This window comes from Homarus americanus, unplaced genomic scaffold (assembly GCF_018991925.1).
Source record: "Homarus americanus isolate GMGI-L3 unplaced genomic scaffold, GMGI_Hamer_2.0 scaffold47790, whole genome shotgun sequence".
In the NCBI taxonomy this organism is placed as follows: Eukaryota; Metazoa; Arthropoda; class Malacostraca; order Decapoda; family Nephropidae; genus Homarus; species Homarus americanus.
In genome coordinates, this window is record NW_024747575.1 from 108,640 (window position 1) to 130,682 (window position 22,043).

Below are 22,043 nucleotides of genomic sequence, written 5' to 3' on the forward strand. Positions count from 1 at the left end.
GAAGCGTTAAAAGGGGAAAAAAGCTTTCATGTTTGGTAAAGACGTCAGTTGCTTATTTCATCAGCGATTATCCCAATACAGTAAACCGTATTCATGTGGCAATGTTGGTCAGACAAACCCGAAGCACTGTTCATCAAGGGGGTAAAATTAATATGTTTTACTGAGGTGTGATTCCCGAGAGGCGTCATCTTAGGTTCTTCACTGTTTACAGAGCGTATATCTTTGGTTTGGTTAGGTTAGGCTATGTTAGGCTAGGAGGTTAGGTTAAGTGTAGCTAGGCTAGGTTTAATTTGGTTAGCTTAGGAATGAGGACAGGTTAGGTTTGGTTAGGTCTTTTAGGTTAAGACATAAATCACAGATCAAACTCAATAATCCAATTATTTTTTACACAACGTCATTTACGGGGTGTTGGACTGAACAGCATCAAAGTGGAGGAGGCAAACGTTATAAAGGGAAGGTATGACTGACTGGATACTGAAGACACCAGTATCAAGTAAATCCACCGTGATATGTTGAGGGTGCGAGTCGGAAAAAACCAGTTATAGAATGGATGACAACAGTGGACAGGTTGTATGTGACGAGGATACGATAATTTGTATAACAATTAGTGTGTATAGCTCTCTTCTTTATTGAGAAAGGTAATAAATATGACAAATATTAGAGGAATAAGTCTGCTGGGTATACCATGTGTACGAAAGAATTATATTTCAGATAATAGTAGCAAAGTGTGTAGTGCTTATAGAGGTAGAACATTGTGGGTTAAGGGGATGATCGTGTATCGTCGGTGGCACTCTTCATTACAAGAGTTTGAATTAAGGATCACGTTTTCTCTGTACCAATTCAAGGACTTAGTTATATACAAAGACTATATAAGAAAGACGGGAAAGCAAGACCAACACCTCGTCAGCCACATTAACCATGAGTGGGCAACACCATCACCTGTGTGCCGTATTCACAGATCACCCTGAGCTTGTGTTTCACGTTTCCCCAAAGACAGAAATAGGTAATAGCACCACTCTTTTTAATGTACGTATATTAAGGGATATTGATAAGATTTGCATTACTACAGCATGTTTTGTTGTTTTTGTGTGTCTGTACATTGTCCGTATACATTTACTGTACAAGGTTAGTATGGATGTGTGATTTGTATACAGATATGTGTTTTTGCGTGTTATAAGTTGATTAAGAACAAGCAGCAGTGTGCAGTATAGCATTACAGTGCAGCAAGACTTTTTTTTATTGCCTTTGGTTTTGGTGTTTGCATTGCATGAAGGATTGCTATATGGGGTTTTGATTTCTTATATTTACATTATGTCCTGCAATATAATGTAGTTTATTTTTTTCTTATATAACAGTACAAATAATTTTGATATATCATACTATGCTCTCAAATCACACAGTATCTGAATACTGTAATGAAATAAAACATCAATTTTCCATACTGCACCTGTATTACCCTTCTCCAAGAGGTCTACAGCGCATGCATTGAACATCTCTACATCTGCAGTCAGTGTCAGTGTGTATGAGTGTGTGCATGTGTACACATTAACAACGTCAAGATAAATATTCCGCTCACTCCGCTAGTTACTGTGGAAACATGAACGCGTACCCCTGGTTTTTAGTTAGCCGCATTGCCAACAGATGGCGTTGATCGGAGCTCAGTGGCTTTCTTTTATTGATAAAGGTAGACGCTTTCCCGTTTTTCTTATGTAGTCTTTGGTTATGTCTGAGGAAGGTTTGATAAGAATGATCAAGTCTTCATTAGATGAAAACAGTATTCTAAACTATTCTTAAAATTTCATTTAACGTGAAAACGTAACGAAGGTGATGACAATTTCGTTTGACAAGGATATTTCTTCTTGGATAGAATATATTTGAAAATAAGAAATCGTCCAAGTCATTGACAGGTAAACACCTGCATAACTTAAGTGACCAGCAAGGTCTACATGTATTAAAATTCTGTAGACTTAGGATACTAGCTACACCCTCTCATCAGAGCTTGCCATTACTTTATGTCAGCAAATATCTTTCTTTGCCCATGAGTCGGTTCCTCATCACCACACCACCCTCAGTTATGGATGAATTTTCCTGAATTGGGAAAAGAATGTCCGGGTAGGTTGTGACTCCTTGTGAGCATGGAGGTATAATAAAAAAAAATACCTCCATGGTTGTGAGGGAGGCAGTGAGTGAGAGTAGGCGGGGCTTAGCAACTGGTGGCGGACACATGGGGACTCGGGGAGTATGGACCAACACCACTACACCAGTCTGCCAACCAGCTGCCTCAGTGACTACACTGCCTCTCACTCGTTGGTTGTGAGCATTAAAGGTGAGTGGGCACAGTCGTTGAGGCTTGACTCCACTGCCATTGATTTTTCCTTCGCCCTGTGATACAGTGTGTACTTAACCCCAAAAATTTGTATCTTACATGTGAGTTTTCAACGTCTGGTGTATTGTGAATATCGATCTGTTAAATGGTAAGACTTCATGCATTTTTATAACGTTGTCAGTAGGATTTTCTGCTCGTAATTATAGGAATAGTTCTTTGACGCCTCCCAGACCGGCGATTGATTGTTCAGGTGGAAAAAACAGTTCTCGGGTTATTCAATTAGTGTTCGATAAACAAGAGTCGGAAATTCCGACATTAAGAGGGGATTCTTCTCTCGTTTACTGCGTGTTATCCAGTGAGGCCTTTTGTTGACGTACAGGAAACAGAGTTGCCAGATTTTCGCTTTCAAAATTCGCGACCCTTGTTTGGTGGAGATAAAAATGTTTTTTTTTTTTTTTCGAGAATAAATAATTGCATTAACGTTTAAACGTTAACGTAAAAGAAGAATGAAGATATTTAGTGTTACTTTTTATAATTTTTTACCCGGTTCTTTGACATTGTTGGTTGGGAAAAATATCCCAATAAAGCTACTTTTCCACGAAGATTCGGTATTGCATTTAGTAATCATCAATACCTTTTTATGGGGAACATTTATTTAAAATATATTTGAATGGGGTGATTGACAGATTTTTTTGGGGGGAAGTATCAGAACCAATCAAATACGGGACAACGACAAAACAACGAAATAAGGGACAATTTTGTTTTTACGGAACGCTTGACAACCCTATCTGGAGAGTTCTCCATCAGTTATTAATAATTTGCTTAACTTTATCCTCTTCGCTTGGGCATGTACTGGCTCCTAATTACACCTTACCGTACTCGACATTTTTATAGTGTCTCTTGAATCAAGTGAATCTTACTACTTAAGGGATCAATAACCATGAATATTTGTATATTTACATGTCACACTGGGTAAGTATGTAATTCAGGAGTTTTAACAAAAGAGTTCTTATCACGCAGAAAGTGCTCCTCCTCACAGACAGCCCCAAGGTCGCAAAGGTCGTATACATTATTTCTAAGCCACGTTCTTCATGAGAAGTATCTATTAGTTTTATTGTGTACTGTATAGTTAGTATGACTTGCCTGATTGCGTTGCCTAGTGTCAAGCTTAGAATAGTGTAATTGAAGATGAGTGCAATTAATTACCGGGTGGCCTACATTATTTTGTGTAATTGTAATTAACCCATTAAAAATAAAAAGATGTAATTGACCATTTGTTTAGTTCAATTACAATTTCTTAACAAGGACGGAATACTGCAGTGACAATTGGGAAATAGAGAGACATTTAAACAACACACATTTGGTTTAAATTTTAAAAATCACTTAATAACCCTTTACAGGACGTGGGTTTCTTTCAGCTGAATAAAATCGTTTGGCGTTAACCAGAATAAAATGCCTAAGTGTGGCTGCCCTTTAAAAGGTTAAAGGTCAAATTGATGTATAGCCATATAATTTTTAAAAAGTCTGGGAATGTATATATTTTTAGAAAGGTGTTAAGATATCGATTTTGTTTTATTTCTGTATGTTCCCCCATATTTACTATCCCACAGTATGTTGGCGAGATCTGAGTTGATATATATCCCTGTAAATTCACATGAAAATCACAAGTTCAGCTCATCGTGTTTCTTGTATTGATGGTGCTCTTTAATATTCTCAGATGAGTGAGGTATCCAAAACTGCTCACTGGGGTGTGTCATGGGTGGTGGTAACGGGAGCCTCACGGGGCCTAGGGGCAGCCATCTGTGAGGGCGTGGCAGGTGTGGTAGACTCAGGCTCCCTTATCCTGGGTTTGGCTCGCTCATCCCAAGGCCTTAATGACACAGCTCACAAAGTACAACAAACAAATCCTAACGTGAAGGTACGTACATATAAGTTGGAATTACTGATGAATTTGTTTATTATTTTTAGGTCAACATTCCCACTACAATTGCCCAAATAGTTATAAACTTTAATCTTTCCATCTTTTCTTCTTTATCCTCTTTGCCACTTGTCAGCTTACTGTCCAGTTGGGTGCAGGTCGATGTGTACCCCATCCTCCAAGTCATGTCTGCCACCTAGTTGGACTCCTAGTCCTAATACAAGGTGCAGCTTAAGTTATATTTTTTTTACCGAGATCACTGCACAGAAAGTCAGCGTCAGGGGTGGAAAATGAATTAAGAGAGATAACAATTACAGATGATATCATCAAACGGAAAGTAGCCACCTTGAAAGAATTCCAAGTCCCTGGAGTGGACGGAGCAACAGACCAAGGTGATAAAGGAAGTGGTAAATGAGATTTGCACCCCACTAAGACTTTTATTCAGAAAATCTTGGTTCAAGGTAAAGTGCCTAGGGACTGAAAATTAGCCAATGTCACTCCAATATACAAGGGTAGGAAAAGTGCAGCAGAAAACTACAGGCCGATCAGCCTAATATCACATACAGTATACAGTATGCAAACTCTTTGTGAAAATTCTGAGGGATGCCATCATCCAACACCTAACTGAATACAGTCTTACCAATGCATCACAACACGGTTTCATGGAAAGAAAATCCTGTCTGACAAATTTATGCACTTTCCTTGAAGCAGTTAGAGAATATGTGGACCAAGGCTAGCCAGTGTCATCACGATTACCCAAGTCGACTGAGGGCCTTAGGACTAAACAACCCTTCAGACAAGGCACAATAGGGCAGTTCTCATTGAAACATTCAAAATCCTGAAAGGGATGGAAAACATGAATCCAGGACATTTCTTTGTGATGTCACTCACCACCGATACGAGAGGACCTAACCAAATTTTGCCAAGTTATCATGCAGAACAGTAATAAGGAAGTACTTTTTCACACCGAGGCTGGTAGACCGATGGAACACACTACCAGCCCAAGCTGTGAAATCAAGAATAGTACTGGGCTTCAAAATTATCAAGAACATTGAAGGAATCCTTCAGAGGCAACTAGCCTCCATCCCTTGGCACGGCTTGGGACAGATGTGAGAAGGGTGTTTATCCTGTGACCCCACCAAACATCACAGGTTTCCTTAAAGTACTCTGATTTCCTCCTACACTTACACTGGACAATAAAGTCCAAAACAAATTAATAAAAAACAGACCAACCACCCGAATGGCTAGTAAGCTGACAAGTTATGAAATGATAAATTAAAAAATAACGGATCCAGATGTGTAAAGATTTATACATTCTATATATGTACATATGTTTGATAGGGTTCAGCACTTTAGTGGCTCATGGAATCAGTCCAATGTGTAATACAGTAAGTTGTTCAGTTCTGTGTTTTGAACCATAACATTGCCATCACTCAAACTTATTTTTTGAACCAACAGTTTATTCCTGTTGTGATGGACCTTGAAAAAGCCAGTAAGGAAGACCTAGAGAAAGTCCTGGGTGAGTACCTAAAAGTTGGACAGGATCCTCCACCAACCTGCTCTATTATTTTCCATAATGCAGGCTCTCTTGGGGACCTCGTATACTTGCGGAATCATAAGGACTCCGACCACATCAACAGCTACTTCACCCTTAATATCAGGTATTCCCAGCATCACTATCAAACATGTTCAAGCCACGAGTTTTAAATAATTAACAGAACCAGTAGTTTAGTAATAACACTTAATAAATGTATACAGTATAGTACGTGTATATTCATAATTTTTATTTTACATGAACAATATTCTTTTGAATACTGTTTGGAGATATATACTGTATTGTATTGCATAATACTGTAGTCTTGAAAATTAGGAATTATGATTTAATTTATCAGCTTACTAACCAAAAAAGATTCTAAATCCTGTTGTCTAAGTTATATGATAATACATGTACAGTACAGTAAGTGATCCAGAAGTGAGGTTTTACCATAAAAGATCTACAAGACGTAAGATAGTCTTTGTAAAAGTAATTCTAATATGAAAAGAATGACCTGTACAGAAACTTTATTATCTTTGTATCTACCTTCATATATGATATCCAATAGACTGAGACATGCATGTTTATTTTGCCGTTATGACTAGTGCCACTCCCCAACACCATAAAGCTAAGGAAGCTTCCTTTCTAAGGTAATTGTAATATCTGACTCAGTAATGGGTGGAGGAATTGCTGCAATTTTCCTACCTTTGGTTTTCCTTTGTTTTTGTTGAGGGTGAATACAGTGCGCACCAAGTGGACCACCAAGCTCGCCTTCCTCCATCTGTTGACAAAATACTGTACTGTATAAAAACATATTGACTAACCAACCAACCTACCTGACCTAACCTAACCTAAAATAAAAAACAGAATAAAACCTTTCAGTCCTAGGAGGTTAGGCATGTCTGGTTGGTTTTCTTATCTACATAAATTATTTTCGTTGCCAAGGAAGAAAAGTCTACGCTGTTTAGGTATAAAATGCTGCTTAGACACTCACCAAACCACTAATACAAAAATTACAGAAAAGTTTTGTAATTGCTTTGGGTATAAAATTAATATTAATACAATAGAGTATTGTGTAAATAAGCTGCATCAGGACAGATACCTTGTATTAGCACTGGATAACCTCCTAAAGACAGGCAGACTCATCTCCAAACTTCACCAAAATTACCCTGCAGTGCTGTGCTCTTTCTCTTAGTAGTGAAACACTACCCTGTAGTTCCTTTCTCTTTTATTGTGACACTATTTATCATGTTATTACTCAACAGTGCTGCAACTTACTATTTCTTTTCACTGGGTTTTGCAGTTCTGTGGTGTTGCTGAATGCTGTGTTCTTAGAGATGGTGTCTCAGCTTCCTGATGTAGCAGTAGAGATTGTAAACATATCATCACTTTGTGCTATACAACCTTTTAAGTCTTGGAGTTTGTATTGTGCTGCAAAAGCTGCCAGGGACATGCTCTTTAAGGTTCTGGCAGCAGAAGAACCAAAGCTAATGGTACTGAATTATGCTCCAGGGCCCCTGGATAATGATATGCAGGTAAGTCATCTTGGATACTGCAAGTAACTTTCTTTTAACTTCTCTATAAATTTAATTTTCTTTGTATCAAAAGCAAATAATAAATCTTCTTTAACACAAAAGTGTAGTCACACAAAAGAATCACGTCAGTCCTCCTTCCCACGACTTATTGACCCACAGTCAGGGAAACTATTTCAAAGTAACTCGGTTTTGTTTTGCATCCAAATCCAATTATTTATTGTTCAGTTGCCCGCAGTTTAGTGTTAAGCCCGACCTAATGTATATGTACTGCCGAAGCAAGTTGGATAAACTGTCAAGTCATAAGCTAAGTCTAGTTTTACATTCTCCCTCCATCCTAAGGTTAAAATTTACTCCTAATCCAGTACAGTAATGACTTGGAAACCTTCGTCAGACACTAAAGAACCGTAAAATTTATTGATCTTTGTATTTAGTTTCCTCTCATCATTTCTCTGGTCACCATTTTAAGGTGGTTTGCAAAGTTTTGTAGTTTTCACCACTAACTTTGTTATTAGCAGACTAAGGTGAGTTTGTGCTAGAAATGATATGCTGTATGAATTTGTATGCAGTATTGTAGTTTGTACTGTACTTCAAATTCTTATCTAACATAACTTATTGTGTTGTGTGGATTTCATGAATACCTATTTGTTTTTCCAAGTACCTATACATGTATTGTTAATTTTTTCTATAAATTTTATTGTTATTCTTGCAGGAGCTTGCTCGCAGTGAAACAGCAGATGATGAAATGCGATTAATGTTTGCATCATTGAAAGAGGAAGGCAAACTTCTTGCATGTAGTGTGTCGGTCAACAAACTGTTAGAGGTTTTAAAAAAGCGTCAGTTCAAGTCAGGAGACCATGTTGATTACTATGATGCATAGGCTTGTTTTACTGTGTACAGTACTGTACACAGTTGTGTATCAATGCTAATTCATCAAGGTTTAAGTGTGAGCTAACAGTATTCAAATTATTAAAGACTGAAATGTTTATTTTTTATAAGAAACTTGTAATTTGTTTTAAAATCCAATTTAAAAAACTGTGGCCCATAACTAAATAAAATTGTTTCAGAAAGAAATTACAATAATTTACACAAGATTTATTCAAGCATTAATATTTACAAAATATTTACTTGACCATCCAAATGACTTAACTAATTTTCTGACTGCAATACAATGATCACCATTTTCTTAGGAATTGTGTTTTGTCATGTGCTTTACAACATTGCTGGGAAAGTATTAAATTTAGTGCACGCACGCACACCACCAGTTTCAATTAATCCTTTTTAAAAACTAATAATTACAGTATTATTATTATAAAAATAATACACCAGTACAATAAATATAAGACCTGATAAGTTTTCAAAAAGCTTGGTCAGGTCCTAGGTAGTTGCTGTACTGTATTGGCATGAAATTACTGATCATTGCATTAACGACATCTGCAAGTACCTGGTACATGCAGTTATAATTCCAGAACAATATGACGAATATAAATTAACATTAATACATATATTCTAAATGGAGATGACATCTTACACATACCAAATAGAATAATTCAAAAGTAAAATTCAAAACTCCTCCACTTCCAACATCACGAGCAGAGAAGGTAGCGGTGGAAAGGATACACGAGAACCTGTACAAATGACAAAAAAAAACCACGAACTTAAATAATCTTTCTTTGGTTTCTAAACCTTAGGCTCTGGTATCACACATTTCAAAAAATATATACTGTATAACAGTTTATGTGATGTTAGATAAAAACCTTCATGAGGCGAGTAAAATTTTACACACACTACTGTAGTAGAAGTTAAAGCTCAGTGCTGGACAAAAAGCTTATTAAGGTTTACTCATGTAATACAGTACCGACATTGTGAGAATGGAAAGTGAAAAACTAATGATAAAGTATAATTTTGATATGGATGATAGGAATGATTAGGAAAGACCAAGAATGAAATGGAAGGATGGAGTGTAGGTTACACCTAAGTGAGGGAGGGAGGATTATCCACGAGTGTACAATGTGGTGTGATTATAAGGCTTGTGCTGCTGGCAAGTAGTATTGACTTGTGTGAAGAAAAAGTAAATGATATTTGACATCTTGTGAATGTGTAGAATCATAGCAGAACATATTACTGTAATTACAGCGCTAAGAATGAATCGGTGACATGCGTAAATTTTTTCTAGTTTCTGGCCACCCTGCATAAAACAGGAAAGCCTGAAAATAAAGTATGCACAATAGGTGTGGTAATCTTCTGGAAGAAAAGATGATATATTGGCTTCCAGTGGGAGTGAAAGCAAGACAGAGAGGGAAGCAAATTAGAGGTGTATCAGATGCTGTCCTGTTGGATGATACAGAAAAAAAGTTACAATTTTAGTGAATTAGTATGGAAGTCTGATACTAAATGACATTAAGGAGGGATGAAAATAAATACAGTGGGATATAAATGTCAGTTTGAAAGGAGGAAGCAAGGCATTTCAGAAAACTGGAAACTTACTTCCCAGCTAATGAATCAATGAGTAACAATTTGGTTCATAGAGTAATAAAGGTAACATAAGTAAAACATACCTTAGCAAAAGAGAGGATATACAGAGTAAATGCTAAGCAGACAATATTAAACAGGATGCAAGAAAAGTTAGAAAAAACTGCTCCTGACAATAAGAATAGAGAATTCAAACAATGATGTAGAAATAATGTCAAAGCTGACCAGGGTTTAATAAGGACGTATGGACATATGAGAGAATGGGAAGTGAATGAATAACAAAGAATGTAAAAGTCTGAAATGGACGGCGGGTAGAAAAGGCGATTAAAGAGAAGGAAATGCAATTAGGAGTGATGGGGATGGATGTTCACACAGCTACATAGCTTTTATAATTATATATATATATATATATATATATATATATATATATATATATATATATATATATATATATATATATATATATATATATATATATATATATATATATATATATATATATATATATATATCACTTAAATATAATTATAGTGACACTTCATATAGATTTTACCTAACCAGTACATACACTGCATCAAGTACACACTCAACATGTGATACTATTTAACCCCTGAACATTTAAAAATGGCATTGCCATAAAACTATCCTAAAGTATGTTACTTGTACAGGTTAGCCTCATTAATCCTAGTAGACACTGTCTGACATAAAACATTCACAGAAACCTCTCAAATGCCCTACTGTTATGTACATAAAAAAATTGTGGATACCATTCATTTCTCACTCTCCCCCCCATTACTACGAAAAACCAAGACATTTTTCAGCTACATCAATGGAGATGCACTACAAAATGCCTCTAACAAGCCAATAGCAATTATAAAATCTACTTAAGAGGGTAACTACAGTATTAACCTTCACAGATAAACAATCACCAAATCAGGAATCTTACATAACTGAAATTGAAATGGAGTCTAGCTTTACTGATGAACTTCTTAATCAAGACTTAAGAGAAAGGAAAAAAATCACTATACAAGTCCATAATTTTTTTTTAATATAGATCCTTCTCAGGAGGCATAACTCCAATATGCTGAAAAAAATGTCAACTAAAGATTATTTTTCAAGAACTCTACAGAATGTTGAACCCTTATGTACTTCTCTGTGGGGATAACTTAAGCCTTTGATAAGAATCCCTACATAATTATCATGAGGCTTACTACACCTGTTTACTGCAATTTTGCCAACAGACAGAACTGACACATATTTTAGAACAAATGAAAGCAAGGTTACCTTCGTGTCAGCTTCCAATGTGTTTCACCCCTTGGTTATTGAAATTTTTAATTCAGTGATTTTGGAGGTAAATTGAAAACCAGAATTGCTGATGTAAACTATGTTGGGACCATTACCATCCTGATAAAATCAATCATATGATACAAATGCAATGGCAGTGATAAGACTGGTTCATTTTTTAAACCAAGGAGGAAAACTTTAGAAAGAGTCGACCTTATTGTGTATATTTAACATTAAAAATATACAGCTCTTGTGGAGCTACAACTTTAGAAATGCTAAGAAATATACATCATACACAATTTAATCTGAATGGGATTATTATCCAATTGTACTGACAGCACATGCTGCACAACCAGAGGAAAACTCTGATTCTCTACTTCTCTTCCTCAGAATCTGACTCCGCTTCTGCAGATTTTGAACGACTACGTGATTTTCTTTTCTCTGGAGTAGGGCTGTGGGAACGAGACCTGAAAGATACACAAAATATTTATATACAGTACATTCACAACTGTATGCTGGTTTAATGGCAATATACGTACAGGTACATGGTTTATACCAAACAACACCTTAGAAAAAAATATATATAATAATAATCACCTGGAGCGAGACCTGGATCTTGACCTAGATTTTGACCTCTCTGAGCCAGATCTTGATCTTGAACGTGACCCAGACTTAGATCTTGACTTGGACTTTGAACGGCGTTTCTTGCTGTGGCCACCACTCCTAAAGGTTAAATTTATGAGCCCATGATGTAAAAAATAGAGAAAAAGCCTGTAACTAAAAGACTTAAACTGTATAATGTTTAAGAGACCAAGTACAGTACTTTACTTTCTCACCAAAACTGACTTGTGTAAATCCTGTTCTCACTTCCTATTCAAAACACTGCCCTAAAACAGCCCAACCTGAAGATCATCAAAAGTAGCTATTGATTTAATTTACTTTGTGTGCATATCATTAAAATAAACTATACATTTAATAAGAGCATAATTAGAATTTTATCCTGTAGGCTACCAAAGTAATGTGTGAGGAAATGTAAGAACAGTGTACAAATAGAAAGTAACCTGTAAAAACAAAAGCAAAAGTTATTACAGGGAAACACATGTACATGCCTTCCAATTCTCTTCACCTTATCTTCCCTGCTTCTGATGCACTTGAGACTGAGTACATGAATGTTCAAATTACTGTATATGGGGATTCTATCAAAGTTGGAATCTTCATAGAATTTTCCTAGGGATATACTGGAATATTCAAAATTCCCAAACCCACCTTGGCCACTTTCCGAGACACAATGCAAGTGTAATACCCATTCTAAGAACAAATCATCTAATAAATTACTTATATTTGCCATCACAAAGATTATCAACCAAGTAAACGATTTATAACTAGTACATCTTTCACGCCTGAAATACGTCTAGCTCATATCAACTCATTCCCAGACTTTAAATTCTGCAAATTTACATCTCTTACCCACATGTTCAACTATTACTTAAGTCTTTAACACTAATTCCAGCTAACATTGGTCAAATTAATAATAATTGACCAAAAATACAAACCTTGAACGGGAGCGACTGTGGGAACGGGAGTGGGAGCGCGACCTGCTGACAGAGAGAGATTATTCTGACATACAGCACACAGTATATTTGACTGTGTTCACATAAAACCAACAAAAACAATACTGCATTACTATCCACATTAATTAAAAATACGTAACTACTACATATTTTGTTGAACAACCATATATAAAATTCATAAACACTAACAAAGCAACATTAATATAAAAGTTTCTCTGAAGGTAATATACCTGGAACGTGTTCGTGATCTTGAGCGTGACCTGGAACGTGAGGATGACCTCGACCTTGATCTGCGAGATCGTCTAGAGCTTCGGGATTTGGATTCATCCACTAGGCGAATACGTCTTCCGTGTAACTCCTTACCATCTAATCTGTGCAGGGCATTTTTCATATCTGCATACGTAGCAAATTCTACCACACTGTTGAAAGAAACAGAATGCAGATGAAATAGCAGTACAGAATTTATGAAGGTTCAGCCTACATGAACATGAATTCTGTCTTAAATTTCTCTATCATGCCTTATGACAAAGCTTTCACATATCTCCAAGCCATTACAGTGGTCCCTCGGTTAACGAACACAATTCGTTCAGTAGAATCGTTCATTAACCGAATCTATTATTTCAATGGGATATTGGGTAATTGGTTCCAACTCAAAGAAAAAGTACATACAAAGTACTGTACTGTACACCAGTAATAGAAATAACAAAACATTAAATATAAACTAAATACAGTACTGCACTGTACAGTGTACTGTACAATAATAAATAAAAAACAAGAGAATACTGTATTTTAACTTACTTTGAGGTGTGTATGTCATATTTCCGGCAGCTTTGTTTACATATCAAACAGCCGATTGTAGAGGCAGTCGATGATGACATGCCATATTCTTTACAGAGTGCATTGGTTCTAATGCCTACTTCGTGTTTCATAATAATTTCTGCACTGTATATCAATATGTTAACTAAATTTCAGAATGACCAATAATTTTAATGTAAAAATGCAAAAATATTCAAGAGACCAACAAAATTGATGTTCACTCCACTATAAACAAAGTTAAACTGAGAAGCTTTGTTGGGTGATTCAATCAGCTGATGGGCAAACAAAAACTGTTCCCTGTAATGTTTATATTATCAATATGTTAACTAAATTTCAGAATGACCGAGAATTTTAATATAAAAAATGCAGAAATACTCAAGAGACCATCTTTCTTGATATTTACTCCACTGGAAACTAATGTAAACAGAACCAATTACTATACTATTTTGGCAGACTAGCCGATCAGCTGATGCGCACAACAAAACGTGTTTGTCGTAAGAATTTCGTTAATCAAAGTTTTGTTCGTTAATCAAACAGAAAATCCTTACGAGAGCTAATTTGTAAACCGAAATTTTGTTAATCGAACCGTTCGTTAAGCGAGGGACTACTGTATTGTGTTTCTTTGATCATCAAGTAAACCTCTTAGGCTGATTATATTTTTATTTACTCTTTCAAGCCTTTTTCTACTGAGTGCAGTAAGAAAGGAAATACATATTCCTTTCATTTAATATAATTTATTCATTAAAGATATTTTTCTATGGTACTCCTCTCCACACAAAGAAACGAGGTCTGGTCTACCCATCTCTTCACACAACCTAGCTTCACCGATCAGCAGTAATGAACTGCCTCAGAAGATTACTCGGTCCCATCCTCTCACCATATTTATGCATACTGCTGCTTCCTGGATATCCATCCTCCTCATTAGTGTTCTTTATCCGATCTTTCTATCTCCCTCTTGGTGTTCCCTTCTACTTCCTACCATCTAATTTTATGTCGGTCTTTATCAGGCCCTCACTTCCCATTTAGTATGTTCAGCTAAGCAAATTCCTATTTACTCTCTGCCTGATAATTCCTTCATTTCCATACCACCTTAACTTTATCCTTCCCATAACTTTCAGTCATCCCAGGATGTTTGGAAGCTGTTAACTTTAAAGTATAACCAGAATTCAAGACATGTTTCAATGTACAGTATTTATGTTGTATGAAGATAAACAATAAATACTCACCCTTCATTTCTCCGGTACTTATGAGCATCTGCATATGTAACCTCACCAGCTTGTCGCATAAAATCTTTGAGATCCTGCAGAGAAATACAAAGTATTAAAACTTCAAAAGTTCACAATCATCAGGTAATTAATTACATAAACATTTCAGTGGTTCCTTCATAGCATCTTCCTGACCATAGTCAAGTCCTCCTAGGTAACCTAGAAGGGCAATAATATAAGAACACATCCTCTGGATGCATTCTCTGGATACAAAGATGAAAATTGTTATCTTCAAATCCCAGCCTCCTTAAAGGGAACTGTTAATGTTGGCAAACTATGATCTCTGCCCATATCAGCCTATCAACTATATACAAGTATAAATTTTTAAATTAAGCTAAGGATTTTAACACTAAACACAAGTAATCCATGACAGACAAATTGGCAGAAATTATGAAGAAATGCATTGATAAAAGGCATAAAGAATAAACTATGAAATACGCGTAGTATCAGGCATTTATTGTTCTACCTTAATGATAAATATGGGCTTTATATGTCTCCTATACCTCTAAGCCAAACAGTGTTGACCCCACTGAGCCTTTCAGACTTGACCTCCGCGGGCCCCTGCAGCGTGTAAACCCGGTCAGCCACTCAGGACAAGGTGACCGAAAGCCTGGGACGGAAGCCCCACTTCATGCCACGCCTAGCACGGACCCTGCAAGTGGTCTGAGGGGAGGGGGAGGGGAGGCTGGGCAGCAGATGTCTCCGCTCCAGCCCAACGAGGTGTCCTCACACCCACGATACGTCGCAGGGAAAATGTGTCCCACGTCCTCGTCCCCCACTTTCGTCCATACGTTCCGCCTGGGCCCAAGGTAGACCCAGTCCAGATGGTACCCTCGCCTCGCAAGACGAAACCCCACGTCTCGCCAGAACGACCGGCCCATTACGTTGCTCCTTCGTCCTTGCTTGCGCGACCTTGCGCGTCCCTCCTCCTCTCCCATGTCTCAAGCTATTTCTCCTGCCCTCTCTTACGGTGTCTTCAAAAAGACATCGGCAGAATGTTAGGGTCTGTTTTAACAATGAAACTGCAACTCTGCTACTTGCTACACTCTCATGTACCATCAAGACAATAGCAAATACCTTTTAGTTGGTTCTAATTCCCAGGTATATTATGAAGGTTACCCCAGCCATCAAAATAAATGAAGTTAATAACTAACCCCAACAATAATCCATGGCCCACCAACTATCTTTTTCCATCCCAATACTTACCCTTCCTCTATTATACTTCAACAAATATCTTTTTTTTTATTCAGCAAACTACCCTTATAAGATTATACATACTGTAGTCTCACACAGTAACTGATAATCTTTATCACCTGTTCCTAAGCTCAATTAAAGATGAAATCTTCCGTTTACCACTAAGGAAGTTTCAGGGTAACAGAGGAACAAATTACAGTATTTGCTAAGTAACTGATTTTGTAAACTCCCCATTACAGTACACTAAAATTTCTGACACACGAGGTACCCAAAGCTGAAATACTGTATGTATGGAAAATAAATCCCACATGAGATGGATTCTGACCCATACCTAAGTAACTGGTCTATAATAGTCATTAAGTGTTAAAAAAAAATATTCCTTCATGTTTGGTACTACCCTCAACACCACCAAAAAAAATCAATGTTAGTGTTTAGAGTTCGATGAACGAGGTCATTTGGATATTTCAACTTAACCCTATAAAAACAAATATAAAAAGATAGATTAAAAACTTTGGAATAATAATAAAAAAGAAATCAAAATATGCCAATAACAGCTTAACAATATATTTCATGAATTTCAATCAACAAAAACACAGCATAATCATAAGGAATAATTCTTACCTGCCAAGACACTCTGCTTGATAGGTTCTCTACTGTCAGACGGTAATCTGTTCGAGCAGCCATACCAAATCGACTGAAATGAGAGCTCGGATGAGCACCCACTCTCAGGTTTTATAATGAGAAGCACAGAACCAAAGAAAGGACAAGTGCCATAAATGAGAAACGAGAAAAATGCAGATAAAGTTTGTGGCAAACCTTGAAATTACCATAACTTTGGAACCAGTGGAGATATTGAAGTGACCCAAGTGGCAGATTGTAGCATAGTTTGTGCAGATTTAAATGATACTAGTGACACATCATACTAATTGTTTTCAGGCATACCAGCACTTGTCATACTTCAGTTCTGCGCTCCTCATATCTTACCCTCACAATAAACAATGCTCAAATGTCTAAGTCTAACATTTAATCAAGTTTTCAGTCCACTTGAACACATGAACAATAACACCAGCAATTAAAAATCATATCACAACCTAATGTGCTCTGAAACAAACTGAGTAATTACTTAGTGTATAGAAAAGGCTCAAGTAATATCCACTGTGTATACAGTACTATCATTTAAATCAATGAGACTTCTAATTTATTATAGAATTTTGTTTCCAATGAGAAAGCCTATACAGTAATATATCTGCCCATGAACATATAAAGTGGAATCTATCATGAATATGTCTCCACCAACTCGATCCATACCTGGTGCATCTCTCCTACTCCTAATTCAAATTGTAAATCAACATTAAACCATCTTTACTACCTCTCTTAAATAGTGCCCCAATACAATTTGAATTCTTTCAGTTCCTAAATACCAGGTGCAAGTCACCATATACAGATACACTATGCAACTTTTTTTGGTATAAAACTTATAATTTTATCATATGTATCAGAACGAGCAAATTTAATCTCCCATCTTGTGCTACTTATGCATGCCCTCCACACTCAAATTTTCTTTTAAATGCTTCTCCATTAATTTAAAAAAATGATACACAATCATTCTATCCTTCCTAGCAATTTACAACTTCGTTCTTAATGTGAATATCAGATGCAGGTAGTACACTGCATCAAGTTCTTCCACAAAATCTTCATAGTGTATTCCCTGACAATAATTCACACATTTCATTATCCTTCCCGGGTCATTTACTAGTACAGTAAAGTTTTGCCATTTAAACATATAAAACCCATAACTTTACTAAATTTTACCTGGAATGAAATCCTCTTGGTGGTGGAGCCCGAGGCCAGCGCATACGTGGTGCCGCACGAGCCTTCTCCACAGTGACTCTGTAATTCAGTCCGTGTTTGATTTAATAAATTTTAAAAACACTCAAACTCGACTACAATTGAGGTATGATATATAGTATGAAGAGAAAATTATAAAATAGGCTTACTAGATATCAAGTACAGTATCCTCATCCCCATGAATAAATAAGTATGCATATGTGTTGAACTCTAGGTGAAATCTAATATGTACAGGTACAGTATTACCAAAACTTTTTATAGGACAATATTTTGTTGATTCTATTAGATGAAAATCAAATCAAATGAGGAACCATATTCTCAGTTCACACCTACCTGCCACCTAAAAGCTCCTTCCCATTCATTTCATAGACAGCATCATCAGCGTCACGATCATCATCAAACTCCTACAAAAAGATAAAAATAAACTATCATCAGATTCTAAACAAAGTACTGTATTGAAAGATTTATCATTAGTTGTGTTTCTTCATTTCATATTCCTTAAGAGACTTATATAAAGTGTATCTGTTCAAAATAATGAAGTTAAAAATGATGGAAGGCTTAATCCTTGCAAAATTACACGAGAAATTCCAGTAACTTTACTATTTAAAAGTACTTAAATTGGGGGGAGGGGGGGTTGGTAATATATATTCACAAAGTACAGAAATATTAAAGTTACTTACCACAAAACCAAATCCATTTTTTATAACAATGTCTCTTAATCTGCCGTAAGATCTGAAGAATCTGTCAAGATCTCTCTCCCCCACACGATAGCTGAGACCGCCTACATACACACGAGTGCCTACCATGATTTCCTGGAAAACATGAGCTATTTAATAAATATATATATATATATATATATATATATATATATATATATATATATATATATATATATATATATATATATATATATATATATATATATATATATATATATATATATATATATATACAGTATTATTTATCAGGTGTCACATAAGGCATGGAAGAGCAAGGGTGTATATCTGAATATCACAATTCAGCTCAATTTTCAGGCTGTACTGCATAATTTCTGCCCCCATTTTCTTATGGGGATTGTACCATGCTGGAGGCATATCAATGTTACCTGACTATCTAATACAGGAATGCTGGGGCTATGGACAGATATAGAAATATTGGAAACCGAGCAATCCAGTGATACACCCTTGCTATTCTGAACCCCTCATATATACAGTAAGAAATAAAAAAAAATATGACCTCACTTATATCATTACTGTACTAGTAATAAGGAGTCATTATGTTTTGAGAACATTTTAGTATTTTGCTCACTTTCCATCTACTTTAAAGCCCTGCCCACTTTGAACAACTCATTCTCTTTAAACAACATAAAATTTGGTTAATATCTGTCTCGCCCATTCCTCTTCTGGTGTTTCTGACTACCCTAAATGTTATTTCTTTTTTATTATGAATCAATACAGGTATTTAAAAGTAATTTTTCTTGTGCAAATGCTTAGTTGTTAATATTTACCCTAAAACATTAGGTATCTGCTGTTGTCGGTGTGTGTTGACGTCTGCTGTTTGTTTACAACCGACGTCCACAAAAAACAAAATTACACCATGAAACTTCGACAAAGTTCCTTTCATTGGTACTAGATACCAAAATATGGCTGGGGGTCCAAGGAAGTTAAGTAAGTTTAGGTTGATTTCCTATGAAAAAAGCTCTTTAGCACAAGAAATGAAGGTCATATTTGACTAGAACACACCAAAATACACCAGAAAAACAATTTCTCATATCAAAAGAGGAATGGACAAAAAGAACCTATTTTTGTTAGTAGTTTCTATGGTCGACAAAAACGAACCTTTACCTTTGCTAGTATCCAGTACAAGCAACAAGTAAATATTGAATATCACCTGTACAACTATATACAATGGCACAAAATACAGTTATGGCAGCTGTATGCCAAACATTAATGTCTGTTGGTATGGCAGTCTAATGTGCATGCGTAGTGGGTAGACTAAACAGTGTTAGTTATTAAAATGGGGTCCGACTAATTACCCAATTGTAGCCGCAATGAAGTCAAATAATGGTCCTACATGAATAAATCGGGTTACCAATCACTTCTCGACTAGTATTTGGTGTCACAAAGGCGCAAAAAATTGGTAAACTTAATTTAATCTGAGTTAATAGATCAAGTGTATGTACCTAACCTAATCTAATCTAACCTAACACAACACAACTCAGATTAAATTAAGTTTACCAATTTTTTTTTACTTTATGACACCAAATAATAATCGAGAAGTGATTCACAACCCGAATTACGCTTGTATGACCATCATTTGACTTCATTGCGACTACATTTGGCTACATTTGGGTAATTACTCGCTCCCTCGGTACATGCACGCGATCTATTAACTCAGATTAAAGTAAGTTTTCCAATTTTTGGTGACTTTCTGACACCAAATACTAGTCGAGAAGTGATTAGCAGTCAGATTTATTCATGTAGGACCATTATTTGACTTCATTGCGGCTACATTTTGCTACATTTGGGTAATTAGTCGGACCGATTAAAATGGCCTTCATTCTGACTAATCTAATCTAACTTAACCATTAAAGTAACAGCACAGTCCATGAATACTACTGCTGCTGCACCTATATCCAGTATAATTGGCATACGGTTACAGTACCTGCATCCACAACAAAATATAATGACAATAATTTACCCTCTCACAATAGAGCAACAGAACTAAAATTGAGATCAAGCATTGCACAGTTGGTGATCAAGTAAATTCTTTGCATTACTAATCAATGTAAGCTGTAGTTGGCGAAAAGGTCCAACAAACTCAATTATTTAAGGAACAAAACAGTGAAACTTACACCTGAAATATTTGTGTTAGCCTCGTGATACTCGCTTGAGTCACCAGCCCCCCCATAGGGACCCCGATGTTAAGCTTCTCACGGCTGCCTTGGGCTACCATTCGTTATAATTAAACATTTAAATGCCTTCATCTATTCTAATACCAAACCAATGTGAACTTGTGTAACCCCTTAACCGTTTTCCTGAATAAACAACCAAGCTGGGTCTACTGTAGTCTGGACGCCGATGCATTGGAACTACCACACCTTTTTTCCAACTCTCACCGGCTATAGTAACACAACACTAGTGAGCTATCGTCATAGAAATACATAACAGACACTTAAACACCTTGTATTACCCTGTGCTTGTTTAGTATTACAAATATCGCCAACTATTGATCCATTTAATAGTATATCAACATCCAATATGGCGGACTACCTGGAGGAAGTATCTCAAACATCCTAACTTCCCTTCCTCACTTTGTTCACAATCCTTCCCTCTCTGATATACTCTCCCAGGAATGTACAGTACCTAAATGTTAATATATGTTTTATACTTATGCTAAACTTACTTCATATATGGAGCACCAGACGATTAAATACGAGGTAAATTATCAGTTGCCTGAGCCGTGTGGTAGTGCGGTAGAAAGAAGGTGGAGGAAGAGGGAGCTGCCTGCGTGTCACTCCACTGCGCACGGTCCCTCCCACCTCCCTCCCCCGCCACCAGTCTTCCAGAGCTCATTATTTTTTTTATTTTTACCCCTATACCCCTATCAATATATATATATATATATATATATATATATATATATATATATATATATATATATATATATATATATATATATGCTGATAACCACAAGAAAACATGAAGTTCCCAAGCCTTTCGTGTAATTCACATCGTCAGGGGTGAGTACAGACTAAGGAGAAATACATAACAAAGCATATATACTGTATACAGTAAACGAGAGTGAGATCAAGTCCCTAGGGGACAGTGAGTGTCCACAATGGTCCGATCACTAGGCAGTGACCTACTAATCTTCATATGCACAGCAGCAGTCCGTAATCAGGTCAGAGGGTAAGAGGACCCAACCTTCTCACCTGGTTACAAATCTTCTTAATTACGAAATTATCCAGTTTGTACATACCATAACTCAAATTCATGTTGACGGATTCGGTATGTTTAATGAGACTGGATTCTATAATGTTCCTACTGTCAATTGAATTACAAGGTAATATTTAGGAGGCATTATCCCAGTCAATGCAATGCTTATTATCCCTCAAATGAACAAACAGAGCATTGGATTCCTGGCCTGTCCTAACACTATATTTATGTTGTTTAAGTAAGGCTTAATTTTCAACAGTTTTGGCCCAAAATTAGATTTTGTTGAAAATAACATTATAGGTACTCCTTAGCATGCTAATTTCGAATATAAGGTCCACGATTCTA

The 22,043-nt window shown here is 36.2% G+C and overlaps 2 protein-coding genes across 3 annotated transcripts; one reads left to right on the plus strand and one right to left on the minus strand.

Annotated features, from left to right (window-relative positions):
* Window positions 1–2,196: 2,196 nt before the first annotated feature.
* On the plus strand, window positions 2,197–8,566 carry LOC121879652 (sepiapterin reductase-like). Its single transcript, XM_042386338.1, has 5 exons — window positions 2,197–2,326; window positions 4,044–4,244; window positions 5,703–5,905; window positions 7,082–7,313; window positions 8,023–8,566. Exons 2-5 carry the CDS (start codon window positions 4,044–4,046, stop codon window positions 8,188–8,190), a joined length of 804 nt encoding a protein of 267 aa, XP_042242272.1. The 5' UTR covers window positions 2,197–2,326; the 3' UTR covers window positions 8,191–8,566.
* Window positions 8,391–21,295, minus strand: LOC121879651 (serine/arginine-rich splicing factor 4-like). Of its 2 annotated transcripts, none has more exons than XM_042386337.1 (10): window positions 21,166–21,295; window positions 18,441–18,572; window positions 18,094–18,164; window positions 17,725–17,802; window positions 16,534–16,606; window positions 14,680–14,753; window positions 12,868–13,056; window positions 12,620–12,661; window positions 11,664–11,789; window positions 8,391–11,533 (listed from the first exon to the last, which is right to left on the minus strand). In XM_042386337.1, exons 2-10 carry the CDS (start codon window positions 18,564–18,566, stop codon window positions 11,440–11,442), a joined length of 873 nt encoding a protein of 290 aa, XP_042242271.1. In that variant the 5' UTR covers window positions 18,567–18,572; window positions 21,166–21,295; the 3' UTR covers window positions 8,391–11,439. The 2 variants fall into 2 exon arrangements, with proteins under 2 accessions (XP_042242271.1, XP_042242270.1); XM_042386336.1 differs by having other exon boundaries at window positions 12,620–12,664.
* Between the last annotated feature and the right edge of the window lie 748 nt (window positions 21,296–22,043).

Coding starts and splice junctions, on each gene's coding strand:
- LOC121879652 (XM_042386338.1), top strand. CDS start 4,044: ATGAGTGAGGTATCCAAAACTGCTCACTGGGGTGTGTCATGGGTGGTG. Junction 4,245..5,702: donor AAACAAATCCTAACGTGAAG/GTACGTACATAT, acceptor TTGAACCAACAG/TTTATTCCTGTTGTGATGGA. Junction 5,906..7,081: donor TACTTCACCCTTAATATCAG/GTATTCCCAGCA, acceptor TGGGTTTTGCAG/TTCTGTGGTGTTGCTGAATG.
- LOC121879651 (XM_042386336.1), bottom strand. CDS start 18,566: ATGGTAGGCACTCGTGTGTATGTAGGCGGTCTCAGCTATCGTGTGGGG. Junction 12,665..12,867: donor AGATCACGAACACGTTCCAG/GTATATTACCTT, acceptor TCTCTCTGTCAG/CAGGTCGCGCTCCCACTCCC. Junction 11,790..12,619: donor CACAGTCGCTCCCGTTCAAG/GTTTGTATTTTT, acceptor TTTAACCTTTAG/GAGTGGTGGCCACAGCAAGA.